The 18,829-nt window shown below is 40.2% G+C and overlaps 1 protein-coding gene across 3 annotated transcripts in view; it reads right to left on the bottom strand.

Moving 5' to 3' along the window:
* The window catches only part of Zufsp (zinc finger with UFM1 specific peptidase domain), a 28,638-nt gene extending 23,522 nt beyond the window's left edge, over window positions 1-5,116 (bottom strand). For 2 of the 3 annotated variants that reach the window (XM_004630223.2, XM_023714227.1), the window contains exons 1-2: window positions 4,587-5,116; window positions 1,990-2,478 (exon numbers count right to left, since the gene is read on the bottom strand). In XM_004630223.2, the coding sequence (XP_004630280.1) occupies window positions 1,990-2,464 (475 nt within the window). In that variant the 5' untranslated portion in view covers window positions 2,465-2,478; window positions 4,587-5,116. The remainder of the gene's footprint in view (window positions 1-1,989; window positions 2,479-4,586) is intronic. The other variant, XM_023714226.1, reaches the window with a different exon arrangement.
* Between the last annotated feature and the right edge of the window lie 13,713 nt (window positions 5,117-18,829).

The raw sequence follows: 18,829 nt of genomic DNA, 5'->3' as shown, positions 1-18,829 counted from the left end.
AACAAGCTTAGCAAAGCACAGGGACCACGGTTCAATCCCCCAGCACCACATGCCAGCCAGCCCCGCCCCCTGGTGGGCGGAGCTGGCCACACACACACACACACACACACACATAAATAAAAATAAAATTAAAAAAAAATCTTTTCCTAAACCTTATACTGGGATAGTGTTATGTTATTATTTATTCTGTTTACCTGTTTGTGAAACAGGATCTTATGTTTAGGATGGCCTTGAACCCAAAATGTAGTGCAGGCTGGTTCTGATTTTGCAGCTACCCTCCTGCTTTGGCTTCCTGAGAGCTGTGATTACGGTAAGCACTGCCACACTCAGCTGGGCTGCGACCATTCTCAACAGCTTCCATAACCATGCGGAGAACGCCTTCAATTCACTTCCAACAATCTTTACCTTCACCTTAATTTATTCACAGCATAACAGGATTATACCTTGAGTTTGTCACCAAACATTCCGACTGTAGGCTACTTGCTCTCAAGTCTTTGGGTTATCAAAGTAGTACACACACAGGTCCTATTTTTGTACTCATCACCCCCCTCATATTCTTTTACTTTTTAGCCTAGATGTCATGCATACTCCACATAATTACTCCCTTAAAATACCTGCAAACTTCCTTCTTCCATTATTGTCCTCAAATATTTGCTAAACCCAGCTATTAATTTCACTTCTATACCTCTTCTTTTTTCACTCAACACTCTGACATACAAGTGAGCTGCCCTTGGCACTAGGTTGCTGAGAATCTTAAGAGACAGCAGTGAGCCAGCAGAACAGGGCTGGTGCTGCACTCAGAGGGACCTCCAGCAGTTCCCAGAATGTGCACATAAGAAAATCATCTAGAGCACTGACAGCAACCAACAGACAAATATCCAAATGAGTACGAGCCAAACAGCACTAGACACTTGTCATATAGAGTTGATAATGCCCTCTTTAACTTCAAGAATCAATTAGATAAGAGACACGGGTCCATTATACAAAAGCAACGGAAATTATATACAACAAAGGAATGCAGCTCATCACATGTGCATTGAAAAGATTATGAAGATATAAAAGATAAACTGAGATGCGTGCAAATGCTCTAATCTCAAATAATACTTGAGTGGAGTTTTGTGGAACTTGACAAAATGACTGAAACAAGGTGCCTGGAGTGAGCGGCAATATTTTTAGGGTTAATGGCAATATATCATTTATTGTACAGATTTTTTTGGGGGGGCAGAACTGGGGATTGAACTCAGAACCTTGTACTTGCCAGGGAAGTGCTTATTCCACTGAGCCATCTCCCCGGCCCTACTATACAGATTTTTTAAAGTTTAAGTGCACCACGGTTTTTGATCATGTCTCATATGCAGAACACTTTGCCCATCAAAGCAGAGTACTTTGTTTCTAAGTTCTCATGAACCATGCACCAAGGCAGACCCACATCTTGAGCCATAAAATAAGCCTCATCAAATTCAAAGAACTGGTTATCAAAGTGTAGTCCCTGCTTAGTAATACAAAGGTAAGAATCCAGCTCAGTGTAGATACTGGGTTGATGGAAGCAAAAGAATATCCTGTTGAAATTGGGCAGAAAAATGCTCAACATACTTCAAATACTCTGAAACATTCAAATCTGCATTCTTTTTCATAATTTCATATTACAATTATGGCAAACAAACATTACAGACAAAAATTAGATTTAAAAACTCTCTGATTGGGGCTGGTGAGATGGCTCAGTGGTCTAAAACACCTACTTAGGGCTGGTGAGATGGCTCAGTGGTCTAAAGCACCTACTTAGAACAAGCTTAGCAAAGCACAGGGACCGCAGTTCAATCCCCCAGTACCACATGCCAGCCAGCCCTGCCCCCTGGTGGGCTGAGCTGGCCACACACACACACACACACACACACACTAAAAACAAAACTCTCTGATTTACAAACCAACTCTTGAGCACCTCATTTTAAACTGAGACTTATAATAACTATAATATAATGAACACTTTACCTTCTTCTAATGGTGGGTCTAAAAGACTAACATGCTTTGTTTTCATGTGATTTTCTATATCTTGACTACATTCTTCTACTTTTCCACAGAATGGACATTCAGGAGGACTATGAACTGTTTCATAAACTGATTCTTTTGTTTGAGATGAGTCCTGTTTTAAAGCACCATCCTTAGGCGGGCTTTGAGCTGAACACTTTGGACGACTAGAGGCACAAGCTTCCACTGTACTCTGCAGAGTTCTGTCCTTGTCAGCTGAAGTTCCATACTGGATTAGGTTTACTCTCTCAAAGTTTTTTCCTAGAGCATTCTGATCAAAATGAGCAGTTTCAATATGAAAGCACATTTCATCATAATTTACACCTGACAACTTGCAAAATGGACATATAACTTCATTTTCCATGTGAACAATTAGGAGATGAGACTTCATATCTGATTCTGAGGTTACCATTTCACCACAAATATCACAGGGAAGCATGGTAAGACTGGTACCTAGGAAAGAACACAATTTTTTTTAAGGTTCAAAATGAGAGTTAAAGTAAAATACAGTTCATAAAATCTAGAATTTCTTGGTATTCAGGGCTGTAGTATTGTTTTTAAGGCTATATTATTTTGATGTGGAAAATTTTACCGTATTAATGTTCCTCAATATACAAATGTATTTACAAATCTTTTTTTCTTTTTACATTAAGTTTAGTGCTGAGGATATACCTCAGTGGCACAAGTACCTGCTTGGCAAGCCAAAGGTCCTTTTATTTTATTTTATTTTTTTTGGAGGCCAGAAGATGAAAGGTCCTGATTTTGATTCCCGGTACCAAAAAGTTAAATATACAATTGTTTATTGGTACAATTTAGATATACATATTGATCACATCCATTACAGGAAGGGGCTGGGAAGATGGCTCAGTGGAATAAGCGCTTGCTTGGCAAGCGCAAGGAGGGCCTGAGTTCAATCCCCCGTAAAACAAACATCCATTACAAGAAATTTGTACCTGTACATGATATATTTTCATCCATCTCTTTTTTTTTTTTTTTTTTTTTAATGGAACCAGGCCCTTGTGCTTGCCAGGGAAGCGCTTATTCTACTCAGCTATCTCCCTGGCCTCTTGATTCATCTTTTTTCCAATTTCCCTCTCTTAAACCCTTTTCCCCTCATTTACAAAGCTTTGTTTCCGTTTTATCCTTCTTTTTTCAGTTATTTTTCTCTTTTGGCTTTCTTTCCTGTCTCCTGTAGGCTGAGGACTCCTAACCTGAAAATCTAAAGCCCAAAATGCTCCAAAATCTGAAATTTTCTGAGTGCTAACCTAATGCCACAAGTGTAGGGTCCAAAGCTGATGTCACGTGACAGGTGACGGTCAAAGTCTGACACACTGAAATGCTGCATAAATTTACCTTCAGGCAATGTGTATCAAATGTGTATGAAACAAAAGAATTTCATGTCTACGCTTGGCTCTCATCCTCCCCTTATGCATATGCAAATACTCCAAAATTGAGCAAAAAAAAACCCTCTGAAGCCATTTCAGTCTCAAGAACTTCGAATACAGGACACTTCATCTGCACTGCATTACAAATTTGTAGTTTCAAGAAGTCAAAAGTAGTAGTAATGAGAGCAAATAACTTTAAAAACACACTATTTTAAAAAGTCCACCTGGTCTGAGGTACAGAAACAATTACGTTTAAAAAAACTATCAAGGGGGCCCGGGAGATGGCTCAGTAGAATAAGCGCTTCCCTGGCAAGCACAAGGGCCTGAGTTCAATCCCTAGTTCAAAAAAAACAAAAACAACAACAACAAAAAAAAAACTGTCAAGTAAAATAAGTCTGATAAAAGAAAAACAGAAGAAACCTATCTATAGACTGACTTATTAAAGTACAGAACTTTACAGCTGATCATAATGGGAACTGTAAATAAATACATCTTAAGCGGCTGGACATATATCAAAGTCACTTAAGTAGTATTATTATCACTTTATACATAAGAAAATGCTGGCTCCAATAGATTACAAGTCATGGGTCACTGCCTTTATTCTCAACCCAAAGAATAAAAGGAGGTAGAACTCGGCCTGTCCTCCTACAGGACTGACATTCATTCGCACGCTTCATCATGTTAGGAGAGATAGTCATCTCTCCAACAGTCTGTGAAATGAGTTGTACCAAGTCACGTTTACACAAGGTACCGAGAGCCGGCGAGTTAGCTCAGTGGACTAAGGGCCTGCTCAGGCATGCACCGGGACCGGGGTGCGAGCCCCAGCATCCCAGGCCGCGGCGGCCCAGCCCCGGTCGTACTGAGCCGCCACTGAGTCGAGCTTAGTGGCGCGCGCCCGTAATCCCAGAGCTGAGGCGGAAAACGGGAGGATCACTACAAGCCCAAGCTGCGTAGGGAGACCCTGTACCAAACACATTTTTTTAAAAAAATCCTACTTTTACATAAGGTACCGACTACTTAAAAGAAATAATTTTAAAACAACAAGCACCTCCACCACTCTCCTACTAGATCATAGTTCAGCCAAATACTGTATTTAAAAACAAGCAGAAAAAAAAAAATGACGCTATGACGTGCTTCACAAAATTCTAGCTTCACAAGACCTCCCGAAGTTATCCCCTTTTCTCTCCAGACAAGCGGAAACAGCCTCTGATGGCAGAAACACGGCCTCCGCCGCCCAAGAACGAAGCGAAGGCGCCCCAGGGTCCCTCCTGAGCCGCGGCGCGCCCACGAGCCCGGCGCCGGCAGGCGGCCCGACCGGAGGAGGCGGACGAGCCCGAAACGCAGAGTCGCGTCCCGAGGCGGGCAGAGGCCGGGCCGGACGTTCGGCGGTCACAGCCGGAAGCCCGGAAGGGGCACCGGCGCCGCCCTTCCTCACCGAGCCGCAGGGCCGGCGCCCGCGTCGCCGCTTCCTCCTCGGCTCTTCGGGGCCTCCGCCGCGGAGCCGGGCCTGGCGAGGGGCATGTGCGCGCGAGGGAGAGCGCTCTCCGCCTGAAGGACTACAGCCAGGCCCGCCACATTTCGCAGATTCCCAATTATTCAGGAAAAGCACCAGAGACGCTCAGAAACCCCAGTCTCGGGCACAGATTCAAGACAACACTCCTTCCTCCCCCGGAAGAGGAGCGATCCCGGCATGGCCCGCTCGCCCGCCTTCCGTTGGGGTGCATGCTGGGAGTCGCAGTCTTGGTGTGATGCATTCTGGGAATCTCAGTTACGTTCGTAGAGCTTTCTGGGAGTTGCAGTCCTAGTTGCACAGAGCACTTCCTGAAAGTGTGGGCCCAGCTGTGCCTCTTGGGAGTTGCAGTCCTGGTTATCTTGCATTCTTGTAGTCACTGTTGTACACCACCCTAGGAATTACAGTCCCAGCTGTAGTACCTTCTGATGTTCACGGTCCCAGATGTAGTAGTGCCTTGTAGTCTGTCAGCCTGCGTTCTGGGGTCCTAGTGCGCCCCTTCCCATTCCACCAGTTTGCATTTTTTCCATTCTTTCATCAGAGTTTTGACTTTCGATTTGTTATCAGATAAACTAAGTCTAAGATTTTAAGATTCAACCTGAGTAAATTTAAAGGTCCTGATGATACAGGAGACAATGTAACTTGTAGCCTCGTAGATGTCAGATACACCCAGTTTGTGTCCCCAAAACTGAAGCACTAATTCTAAGGAACAACAGAGGTTAAGAGGAAGAAACATTTCTGGAGAGATAGCATCTGAGAGGCAGGAGACAAGCTGAAAGTGAGATGCCAGGAGGGCCACTTCTCTAAGAATGTTTTATAGAACAAAATCATGAGATGGGTATAAAAATCACCAAGTGGGTGCAATGTGGGTCAAACTATAATCACCTGATTAGATTATAAGTACAGCTGCTTAGCTAATACTGATCTAATAGAGAAACAGGCCATGTGCCCCAGAGTCCATGGAATGAACAAAGGCATTTTGGGGATGGGATGGCTCTGGAGGTTCTGGTCACCAAACCTGGGTGACTGATGTCTGTCTGGACTTTTATTGGAGCAAGTATACCAATTATAGTATAATTTAAAGTTACTACTTAGCCATGTAGTCTAGATGCATCTTGTTCTTCAAATGCACCTCCAGAGAAAATTTTGATGTCTTTATTTTTCTGCTGACTTCCTTGAAAGCCCATTATCTTGAGACTATATATTTCTATCTAATTTAGTGGCCTGTGATACCATAGCAAACTCATAACTACATTACTAACTCTATAGGAATGGCTGAGTAACATCTATTCTAGTATCAACACACTTTATAACACTACAAGATGTCAAGTTCCAACCTATGTTCTACAAAAGGGTTAGGCCTAGGGTACCGTGTATTTGCCATTCAGTCTGTTGTAGTCAGGGTTTGCAAGAGAAAATATTTAATACAGGACATATGATTCATAGGATCATTCTATAGTAGTCACCCAAAAGCCAATTGCAAAACAGTATAGGAGATCTCTCCACACACTAGACTCAAAGAATCCAGTTGAGGGCCTGGATTCCCTTGGCAATGTTCTGCACAAGTCCAAAAGAAGACCTAGAGCCCATGAAAATGTGTCACGCAAGATTGTATCAAGGACCTGTGCTGGGAAGCAAAGGTCAGTGGTGGAAATTAAAAAATCTGTGATAGTGGGGTGAAAGATTTGCGCCAGCAGGCTGAGGGATTTGCACTGGAGCCAGGAAGGGAAGCCTAAGGTAAGGACCAGAGCTCCCCAGTGTGAACTGCAGCTCTTCTCAGTGACAACTAGGTCCTGAACTTCAGCCATTCCGATTGACAGCAAGGACTCCAACTCCTCCTACTATGAGAACAGCTGGGTTCATATCAGGAAAATCAGCTTGACAAAGTTCTCTAGGAGAATCAACAGCACACCACCTTCCCCTCCATTGCTCTTTTTATGCTGTTGGCAAGAGTCCTCAGGTGGGCCACCCACACTCAGCACCACACTGGTTCAGTTCAGCTGGGTATTACAAGTTGCCAGTTAATCTACCATACAGTCTTTATTTATTTGATAAGTACTTAAAGAATGTCTACCAAGAGAGCATTCTGCTCAAAACTGGAGCTGCAGAATAACCAAAATTAACAAATTCCAGAATGTTAGAAGCTTGTAGCTGATGAGGCACAGGAAATAAAGAAGTAAATAAACTGATTGTGATAAATTTGATGAAGGCAATAAAACTGGCTTATAGATATATAGTACTAATGTCAGAAAAGTTGCTCTGGGGACACGAGATAAATGAACCTCGCCCCAACATGGGGAAGAACATTTCAGTCAGACAAAATAACTAAAAATAAGGACTAAAAGCAAAAAAATACTTGGTAATCAGAGCATTAGGTGCTGGAGGAGAGTAACTACAACATGAATTAGAGATTAGATAGCTGCAAACTCATATAAAACTTTACATAAGGCTAATGAGATACATATTTAAATAGGAAGGTAACAATCTCATGATGAACTCTATACTCTTAAAAAATATTTTGGGGAATCTGTGGTTAAGTGTAGAAGATTGAACAGACACCTACTAAAAGGACAAAATGATAATAATAAAAATGTGATTACACAAGTTTGAAGGCTGGGAAAAGTATAAAAGAATAGTAACTAACTTAGTGAAATATAGAAGTCAGCCAAAAAAAAAAAAAAAGGTTAATTTGTATGTCCCAGAAATCTGGAAATGTTCAGAAAGTAAGCTACTTACTTCTGAAAAAGATACTGAAATGTGAGACAAAAAAGTCTGAATAAGGCACAGCTGCAGCTCTATCTCCAAATGCACTCAGTCACCAGATTGCAAAGTAATACATCTTTCCCTCTATGACAAAAGACTACATGTTTAGCTCATGAAAAAAAAACAACAACAAAACAAAACACTGAGTGATGCAGAAAGTTGTTGGGCAAGGTAGCCCACACCAGTAACTTCAGCATTGAGCTGGCTGAGGCAGGAATATCACTATGAGTTTGAGGCCAGTCTGGGCTACATAGTAAATGAAAGGCCAGGCTGGATTATATAGCGAGCCCCTGGCTCATACACCTGCCTCCAAACAAACAAAAACAAAAACAAAAACAAAAACAAAAACAAAAAAAACCCAGAGAGGTAATGAACCCATAAGTGAACAGATAAGGGTAAAGTCAAGGCACTGGACTAAAATGGAGAATAGGAACAGATAAAGATGGAATTATTAACCCCTTAGTCCTTTAACTCTATCACATCCTAACTTCTGATCTTAAGGCAGGAGAGGGAGAAAAAATTTCCCTCAGAAGTCGATTACTCTAATACAAACCTAAATGTAGACATTTAGGAGCTTCTGCTCTTATGGCAGGTAACCAGAATCATCCACAGGAAGTCAGTTAACTAGAATAAACTTTTTTTTTTTTTAGCATATGCAGACGATACCCTAACTGTTGCCAGTCAGAGTTATTAACCGTGGTGATAGGAATACAGCAGCTTATATAGTAGTTGGTCCAGTTTCTAAAAATAGCATTTCCAAAACTAGCAGGTCCTGGGTAGGGGAGATTGCTCAGTGGTCTAAGCACATGCCTGGCTGGTGCAAGGACCCAGGCTTGATGCCCTGTACCACATGTCATCCTGGCCTGGAACCTGGGTGCACCATGCCATGGAGACAAGGCCTCATGGCACATACTACAATCCCAGTGCCAGGGAAGCTGAGACAGGACAATGACTATGAGTCATGGCTGTGTAGTGAGACCCTGTATCTAATAAGTAAATAGATAAAAGATTTAAGAAAAAAAACCAGCAGTACTTTCCAGAAAGTGGTAGTACAGTGTTTATCTAATCACAACATGATAGTCATACACATGGGGTCATTATACCATTTTTCAGAGACAGCATTCATCAGAAATAAAAGTAAAGAAAAAAGAAAACTGTTTACATAAAGAAACTGTGTGAGTGCCCATGGGACCTCTCCAGACCAAACCCAGGCACACTGTGTGAGTGAGACACTCTGCTGCACTCTTGGGACCCCTCCACCCCTCCCAAACCCCCCCCCAAGCCTGCCAAGTGAGTGAGAACTTCTGCTTTTGGTACCCCCCAGATCCAGCCCAAACTCATGCCCAGTGAGTGTGGGGGAGAGCTTCCACGTCACCTGCATCTGCAGGACCTTTCCAGACCAAACCCAGGCACACTGCATGAGTAAGATCCTCTGCCATGCCCTCGGGACCCCTTGACCCTTCTGGAGCCTCCCAAGCCCACCCAGTGAGGGAGAACTTCTGCCGCGCTCTCGGGACCCTCCAAATCCAGTCAAAGCCCAGGCCCAACTAGTGTGTGGGAGAATTTCTGTGCTCCCCTGTGCCTCCTGAACTCAGACCAGACCTGGCATACAGAACTAGGGTGAAACTCTGCACGCAAAGTCCCCACAGAGAGACTAGGGGCCAGAACAACCCAACTAATCTAGGAGCAGAATATCTTGACAAAGGGGCACTTCAGGTTCACTTCCAAGGGCTGCAGCAGGAAGGAGCTGAGCACAACAGCCAGACGCAGGCCAGGCACAACTGGATGAACTCAAACTTAATAGACCTGCACTCAAATTTCAGTAGGTGCAAAGGTTATAACTGCACTAAAGCTCTACACTAAAGGTCAGAGATCAGTACTATATGAAATGACAAAGAGAAGGAGCAAAATGCAATCTCAGGCCCCGAGCCCTCCCAGAACAAGTGCAGAAGACACTAGCACAGAAGAAATTGGGAATCACACAGCTGAAATGTCTGAATAAATAGCGTCAGAAATAAAGAAACAACAGCAGAAAGCTATAGAGGAACTCAGATCAGAAATAACTCCTGAAATAAAAAAAGAAATCTCTGAATTAATAGCATCTGAAGTAAAGAATCAAATGCAGAAACATATGGAGGAAAACTGATCTGAAAAAAATCTCTGTAGCAAAAGAATTAATAATGGCTGCTAAAGAAGACACTGATAAAAAAAAATAGAGATCAGAAAAATGACGTATTGCTTCAATAAGGAATACAGGAAAGAAACCGGAAATAAACAGCAAAAGAAACCAGAAGCCGAGATCCAGTCCTAGCCCAGGCCCAGTGAGTGTGTGGGAGAACTTCTGGCTACCCTGCACCAGTGGGACCTACTGGTCCCAGCCCAGGCACAGCGGGGGTGAGACCCTCTTCCACCCCCATGGGACACATCCCAACACTCCACAGCACCTCCCCACCCCATACACTGAATAGGAATTTCTGTCATGTTTCAGGAACCCCCAGATCCAGTTCTAGCCCAGGCCCAATGAGTGTGTGGGAGAGCTGCCTCTCCCCGCTACTTCAACTTGGCCCCTCCAGACTCAGCTCAGGCCTGGCATACAGGCCTGGGGTGAAACCCTGCAGCTGCAATCCATGCAGAGAGTATAGGGGACAGACCCACCCAGCTAGTCTAAGAGCAGAACATCTTGCCAGAGGGGCACAACAGGTTCACCCCCAAGAGCAGCAGCAGGAAGGAGCTGAGCACAGCAGCCAGACCCAAGCCAGGCACAACTGGATAAATCCAAACTTTGTAGATCTGCACCTGAACTTCAGTACGTGCTAAGGTTATAATTGTGCCAAAGATCTACAACAAAGGTCAGAAGACAGTGCTACACACAATGACAATGAGAAGGAGCAAAATGCAATCTCAGACCCCAAGCCTACCCATAACAAGTGCAGAGGACACTAACACAGAACAAAGTGGGAATCACACAGCTGAAATCAATGAATTAAAGGCTTCTGAAATAAAGAAACAGCTGCAGAAAGTTATAGAGGAACTCAGATTGGAAATGAAAAAAGAAATCTCTGAATTAGTAACATCTGCAGTAAAGAATCAAATGCAGAAACATATGGAGGAAAACCAATGCCCACCCAGAACAAGTGCAGAGGACACTAGCTCAGCTCAAATGTATGAATTAATAGTGTCCATAGTAAATAAGAAACCACAACCCCCCCAAATACATGAAAATTAAACAACACGCTACTCAGCAATCAATGAGTCACAGATGAAATTAAACAAGAAATTGAACAATATCTACAAATCAACGAAAATTCAAGGACAACTTACCAGAATTTATGGAATGCAATGAAAGTAGTTCTCAGAGGAAAATTTATAGCTGTATCTCACACATGAGGAAAACAGAACAGGAACAAATAAACACCCTAATGCTGCACCTCCAACATCTAGAAAAGGAAGAGCAAACCAAACCCAAAGCCCAAAGACAGGAAGAAATCATAAAGATTAGAGCAGAAATTAATTGAATCGAAAGGAAAAAAACAGTTCAAAGAAATAACAAATTAAAAAGCTGGTTCTTTGAAAGATTAAATAAAATCAATAAGCCCCAAGCTAACCTCATCAAAAGAGGAAAGAAAAATTTCAAATACAAGCAATAAGGAATGAAAAGGGTGTAATCACCAGACCCAATGGAAATTCAGAAGATTATCAATAGCTACTTTGAGAATCTTTACCCTCACAGAACAGACAAAATGGACAGATTCCTAGAAAGGTACAAATTACCAGACCTGAATCAAGAAGATATGACAACTCTCAATAACCCAATAACAGCCAATGAAACACAAAATGTAATAATAATAATAAAAAAAAAACCTAACGACAAAGAAAAGTCCAGGTCAGGATGGATTCACAGCTGAATTCTATAAAAAATTTATGGAAGATATAATCCCTATACTCCTCAAACTCTTCAGTGAAATTGAAAAGGAAACAGTTCTCCCAAAATCACTCATGGAGGCAAGTATTATACTGATACCAAAACCAGGGAAAGATGCAACTAAAAAAGAGAATTACAGGTCAATCTTCCTCATGAACATTGGTGCAAAAATCCTCAATAAAATCCTAACAAATAGAATACAGCAAATCATCCAGAAGATCATTCACCATGACCTGGTAGGATTTATCCCAGGGACACAAGGATGGTTCAATATTCACAAATATATATATATATATATATATATATATATCACTATCAATAGAGTGAAAACTAAAAACACACTATCATCTCAAATGATACAAAGTCCAACACTCATTCACATTCAAAGTCCTACAGAACATTGGAATAGATGGCCTCTACTTCAATCTAATAAAAGTCATTTATGACAACCCAATGGCTGATATAATTCTAAATGGGGAAAACCTGAAATCTTTTACTCTCAGATCTGGTACAAGCCAAAGATGTCCTCTATCACCACTCCTATTCTATATAGTTCTAAAATAATTAGCTAGAGCCATTAGACAAGAGAAAGAAATAAAAGGAATAAGAATAGGTAAAGAAGAAGTTAAATTATCATTATTTGCAGATGACATGGTACTTTATTTGGAAGATGCAAAAAACTCCAGCAAGAAGCTACTAGAATTAATATAGAAATTTAGTAGCATAGCAGGATACAAAGTCAATACCCAAAATTCAATAACATTCTTCTACACAGATAGCAAACACACTGAGAGGGAAATTAAAGAAATAATACCTTTTATAATAGCACCGGGAAGCTCCAGTGGCACAATCGGTTAGCGCGATACTTATATAATAGCACCGAGGAAAACGAAATACCTTGGAATTTATCTAACTAAAGAAGTCAAAGATCTTTTCAAGGAAAACTACAGTACTCTGAAAAAAGATCGTAGAGGATTTCAGAAAATGGAAAGATATTCCCTTTTCCTGGATAGGAAGAAACAACATTGTGAAGATAGCCATACTCCCAAAATTGCCGTGCCAATTTCATGCAATCCCTATCAAACTATGACCAACATATCTCCCAGACCTAGGGAAATTGTTTCTAAAATTTATTTGGAGCCAGAAAAGACCAAGAATAGCAAAAGCAATCTTGGGACACACAGAAAAGGCATGAGGTATTACAATTCCTGACTTAAAATTATACTAGACAGCTACTGTGAAAAAATCAGCATGGTACTGGCCACAAAATAGACCTCAGGATCAATGGAATAGATTAGAAGATGTAGAAGACTCTACAAACACACTGAACCACCTTATCTTTCACAAAGGGGCCAAAGACGCTCACTGGAAGAAAGATAGCTTCTTTAACAAATGGTACTGGAAAAACTGGCTGCCTATATGCAAAAAACTAAAACTTGACCCAGGTCTATTACCATGCACTAAGCTAAAGTCAAAGTGTAGTAAAGAACTAAACATTAAACCAGAAACACTAAATCTCCAGGAAGAGGAAGTAGGAGGAACTCTTGAAGACATAGGTTTAGGCAAAGAGTTCATGAACAAAATCAAATCGCACAGATAACACTTAAAAGAATTAAGAACTGGGACCTCCTCTTATTAAGAAGTTTTTGCACATCAGAAGAAATTACCAACAAAGTGAAAAGACAAGCCACAAATTTGGAAAAAATCTTGAAAAATAAGCACTCAGACAGAGGTCTGCTCTCTAGAATTGATAAAGAACTAAAAAACATTAGATCCCCAAAATTTAAAGACCCAGTCCTTAAATGGGCATCCAAGATGATCACACACTTCTCAGGGGATGAAATTAAAGAAGCGAATAAATATATGAAAAATGCTCCACATCACTAGCCATCCATGAAACATAAATTAAAAACAACACTGAGATACTATCTCACCCCAGAAAGGATGGCTATCATAAACAAATCAACCAACAACAAATGTTGGAGAGGCTGTGGGGAAAAAGGAACCCTTTTCCACTGCTGGTAGGAATGGAAACTAGTGCAAAAATTATAGAAATGAGTGTGGACACTCCTTAAAAAACTAGGACTGGAAATCCCATTCAAACCAGCTATCACCCGACTAGGAATTTTCCCAGAGGATCTGAAAACATATCATAGTGATATATGTGTACCCATGTTTATAGCAGCACAATTTCTGATAGCCAAATCTTGGAAACAACCAAGATGCCTGTCACCTGAGGAATGGATAAAAGATATGTGGTATTTTTATACAATGGAGTATTTTACTCAGCTGTAAAGAATGATAAACTCGAAGCCTTCATATTTAAGTGTATGCTACTTGAAGATATACTCATAAGTGAAATAAACCAGACACACATGTGTAAATATCATATAGTCTCCCTAGTTTAAGTACTCAAAAGAAGAAATAGAGATAGAAAGGTATAACACAATTAAAAGGAAAGTGAGGACTTGAGGATCAGACAATGAAGAAAGAGCAAGGAAAAAATCTAGGAAACATGACAGGGGCAAAGCCATACATTTGTATGTACCAGATTGGCAAAGCAATGATCCTGAGAATCTTCAGCAGGTTTTCAAAACTAGCAGTTAATTATAGGATTCTCATGCTGACTAACTATACATGCTGATACCTATGAACTAAGCAACTGTACTGAAGATAGCAATGTGTAATAATAGGGTCACGCGTGGAGTGCCTGTCATTCTGGTCTTCTGAATATGTGCTGCTGTCATGACACACCGGTTGCTGCCATGCTGTCTCTCAAGTAGATGTTTGTTTAAAAAGAAAGAGGGTGGTGAATGAAGGCAGGAGACAGGAAAAGTGGTGTTGTGGGACTGTTCTGCTACAATGCTATATGTAGTTAGATTTCTAAACTTCTGTATAAAAATATGTAATTGTTTATTCCTATTTTCTAAAATATATTTTAAGTTTTAATTTTTTTCTTCATATTCTGTAGGGACTTAAAGGTTAACAATATTTGATGAAAAATACCTGTTCCATGTCATGCCTAAGATGTTTGATATTCAGACAGATAGTGAGGTTAAGCTCAACTGCCTAGGTTGTAGGGTAATAACAATAAGCTTCTCTTCTGGAGGGTTAACAATCTAAGTTTGCAGACCAAAAATTAGAGAAAAAGGAGGGCTGCAAGAACAGCCAACATTTTGGCCCTAGCCTTTCAAGATCAGTGAGGACTGAGGACATAGGAGAACCTATACTGTAACATTATGTAACTCAGCTGTGTCCCCAATTTTCTGATCAAGGAGATTATGGGGCCAAAGAAGAAAGTGATCAATGATGTACAGTGTACCTCAGGAGAGTCACATGGAGAGAAAACATTCTCTCAGACTCTCACAGAGAGCAAATTGGTTAAACAATGGCCATGACTCATGCACAGAGCTGACACTGACAAAAGATCTACAAACTGCAGTACAGGGTTTCAGGATAAATCCTAAGGGTATTTGACTGACCTTTTCAGATACAAAAGTTACATTTCTTGTTATATAGGTCTTGCTTTATCTCGGTCTTAACCATCCAGTGGAAAAGCATAGAAACTAAATATAAAAAGTAAGGCCATATTAATATGCTGAGCTGTAAAAGGCTCAAGTCAACAACTTCTGACATTGCCAGTCTTACAGAAAACCCACTACTATTGTAGACTACTGAATTATATTAGAATATTTAGCTGAATTCATGCACCTATAATATTTAAATGACAATGGAACACCCTTCTCTGACAAAACTAAACAAAAAAAGGGGAAACAAATGAACAACCATTTTGTATCTGTATATTCAAATTAGTTAGGGTAGACAGCTAAATTCTCTTAATTCAATGGATAGAAAGATTTGTTCTAATAGTGTTTGTAAACACGATATCACGTCTGCATCTTGTACAATGAATAACCACTAAGACAACAATATGCAATGTATTAATTATTGAAACTGTCCTACTAATTGGATTTGAAACTGTCTCACTGCTATTTGTTTCTCAATAAAATTGTTGAAAAAAAAACTTGTGACATGATTTGAGGAACAAGTGTGTCTCAGTTTCTCTTCTCTCCTTGCTGGGACAAAATACCCAACACCCAAAATTAGAGAAGGAAAATTTATTTAGCTCACAATTAGTGGAGGTTTCAGTCCATACTCAGCTGGCTCAAGGCAGAGTGGCACATGGCAGATAGCAGCCATTCATGGTGGTGGAAAACAACAAAGAACAAAGGCAAAAAGAGGAGTAGCAGCAACAGTGGCAACAAAGAGCAAGTCTGTCTCCTTTAACATTGCATTCAGGCTGTCTGCCCCAGGCCAGGTGTAGCATTCACACACATAATCCCAGCACCACTCAAACCCATAATCCCAAAAGTGGATCATGAATTAATCACAACATCTAGATGTCTGCCACATTATGTATGAGGCTTTATGTGGACAGCTACACACAAACCATATGAAAGTGTGAGTTCATCAACAGTTTAAGAGTTCTGAATTGGAGTTTAGACACAAAATGAAATTGCTTTGCCACTACAGTCCATGGAAAGAACCGGCCACTTTTATTACTCTGTGGGAAGGTCATAAACTGTTGTGGAAAATTTGAGTCAACAGTAGCCAGGAGCTCAGGAAAAGAAACGTAATTTTATTAACAACAGTGGACGCTGGGGGAGTAATCTCCAAAATCCACACGTTAATTACAGCGATTTTTTTTAATAGGTTGGCAAACAGAATTTACAAAAACTATAGAAGCATTAGTGAAGGGCCATGATACAATATGTATCTTGTGATGAGCATAGTTATATGTAGCAAAGTCATATTTAGGACACTCACAGTTTTAATTTGATGGCAAATCATATAATATAGCTGAGTTTAGTGGCAGAGAACAGAGTAGCTGCAGCTTTATAGAACAAAATGGCTTTAGTTAGGTCAAGATTTCTGTGTAAAATAAACCTGAGTGAGTGATACAGAACTTGCAACAGATGTCTTTAATGTTCTGTTCTTAAATATAAATGGATACTCTAGGATCACCAGGTATTTGAGTACAGCTAATGGTAGGTGAGATGGAAACAAATACAATTTTAAAATTGACTTTTGAAGAAAAACAAAAATAAAAATAATGTAAAAAGAAACCACAATTAATTTTGGAGGCCATTTTGAGGTGAATTGAACAAGCTTTAAAATTAGCTAATTGGATTTATATATTTACTTGTGAGCCTGTCCCAGGCCTAGGTGACCTTCTCTATGAATGGCAACTGACATGTGAAATATAGAACTCCCCATGCCAACAGTCACCATGGAGACCTGTATTGGTCTGTGATACTGTGACATCTTATAAGGCATAAGAAGGCCACATGGCTGAGGACACTGGGCTCACTCCAATTCTTAAAATAAGAATGTATCTTTAGACTTTCAGCCCACTGCAATAACTGTCAAACCTAGAGATAAGACATTTCTCTTAATTGGCAAGACTTACTGCTTGGAGAAGTCTTTGAGCTAATTTCCTAAGGTTCTTCCAGTTTACTGAACTTATCTATCAGTTGCCCCTTTTCCTTTGTTTGAAAAACCCAATAAACACAGTTCATTCCAGAGAAGTCTTTGTCTTACCTCCCAGAGAGTTTTGACCTTCCTAGATCCCCACAAATCTTTTTTTTAATTTATTTTTTTATTGAGAAATAAATATGAATGAGACAGTTTCACAGCTGATTAATAGGACAGTTTTGATAGTCAATACACTGTACATTGTTATCTTCTTAGTGGTTATCCATGGTACAAGAAGCAGACAGGATATTCTGATCAAACACTGTTAGTACACCTCTTTCTTCTCGTGGAGTTAAGCAAAAGTAGCTGTAAATTTATCCTGTTTTGTATATATAAATACAAAATGATCTTTGTATCTTTTAAAAAAAATTTTATTCATTTATTTATTTATTCTTGTCCTATCAGAGGTGAATATTCTATTGGTATCTAAATACTATAAGTGTTTGAATTCAACTAAACAATCTAACACTGTCTAGTGGTTTATAATATTAGTGGGTTATCCTCAGAAGTTATCGACTTGAGCCTTTTACAGCTCATCGTATTAATATGGATTTACTTTATATACCTCATTTTTATACTTTTCTACTGGATGGTTAAGACCAAGATATAGCAAGATCTATATACCCAGAAATGTAACTTTTATATCTGATAAGATCAGCCAAGTACTCTCAGGATTTATCCTGGAGCCCTGTACCGACTTTTGTACATCCTTTTGTCAGTGTCTGACATGAGGATGAGTCACGGCCATTGCTTGACCAATTTGCTCTCTGTGAAAGCTTGAGAAAATGTCTTCTCTCTCCATGTGACTCTCCCCAGGCTCACTTTAGATCATCAAACACATTTCTCTGTGGCTCCATAATCTTCTTGATCAGGAAATTTGGAGCACAACTGAGTTACATGTTGTTACAGTACAGGTTCTCCTATGTCCCCAGTCTTCACCGATCTTGAAAGGCTAGGGCCAAAATGTTGGCTAACCATGCAGCCCTTCCTTTTCTCCAATTTTGATCTGCTAACTCAGGTTGTTAACCCTCCAGAAGAGAAGCTAATTATTAACCTGCAACATATGCAGTTCGGTTTACCCTATCTGTCGAAATATCAAACATTTTGGCATATCCTGGAACAGGTATTTTCCATCAGATATTGATATGTTGAACTTTAAGTCCTTACAGAATATGAAGGAAAAATAATTACATAAAAGTAGAAATAAGGGCTGGTGAGATGGCTCAGTGGTCTAAAGTACCTACTTAGAACAAGCTTAGCAAAGCACAGGGACCGCGGTTCAATCCCCCAGCACCACATGCCAGCCAGCCCCGCCCCCTGGTGGGCTGAGCTGGCCACACACACACACACACACACACACACACAAATAAAATTTAAAAAGAAATAAAAAAATAAAAGTAGAAATAAGCATTTACATGCTTTTACAAAGAAATTTAGAAACCTAGTCATATACAGAATTGTAAGTCCCTACATTAGGGAGACAATATGATATTTACAGATGTGGGTCTGGTTTACTTCACTAATAAGTATATCTTCAAGTGGCATCCACTTAAATATGAAGGCTTCAAGTTTATCATTCTCTATAGCTGAGTAGTACTCCGTTATATAAAAGTACCACATCTTTTTCACATGTGACAGGCATTTTGGTTGCTTCCAAGTTCTGGCTATTACAAATTGTGTTGCTATAAA

Source organism: Octodon degus, unplaced genomic scaffold (genome assembly GCF_000260255.1).
Source record: "Octodon degus isolate 3935 unplaced genomic scaffold, OctDeg1.0 scaffold00034, whole genome shotgun sequence".
Lineage (NCBI taxonomy): Eukaryota > Metazoa > Chordata > Mammalia > Rodentia > Octodontidae > Octodon > Octodon degus.
This window is presented reverse-complemented; position numbering and strand designations above follow the sequence as displayed.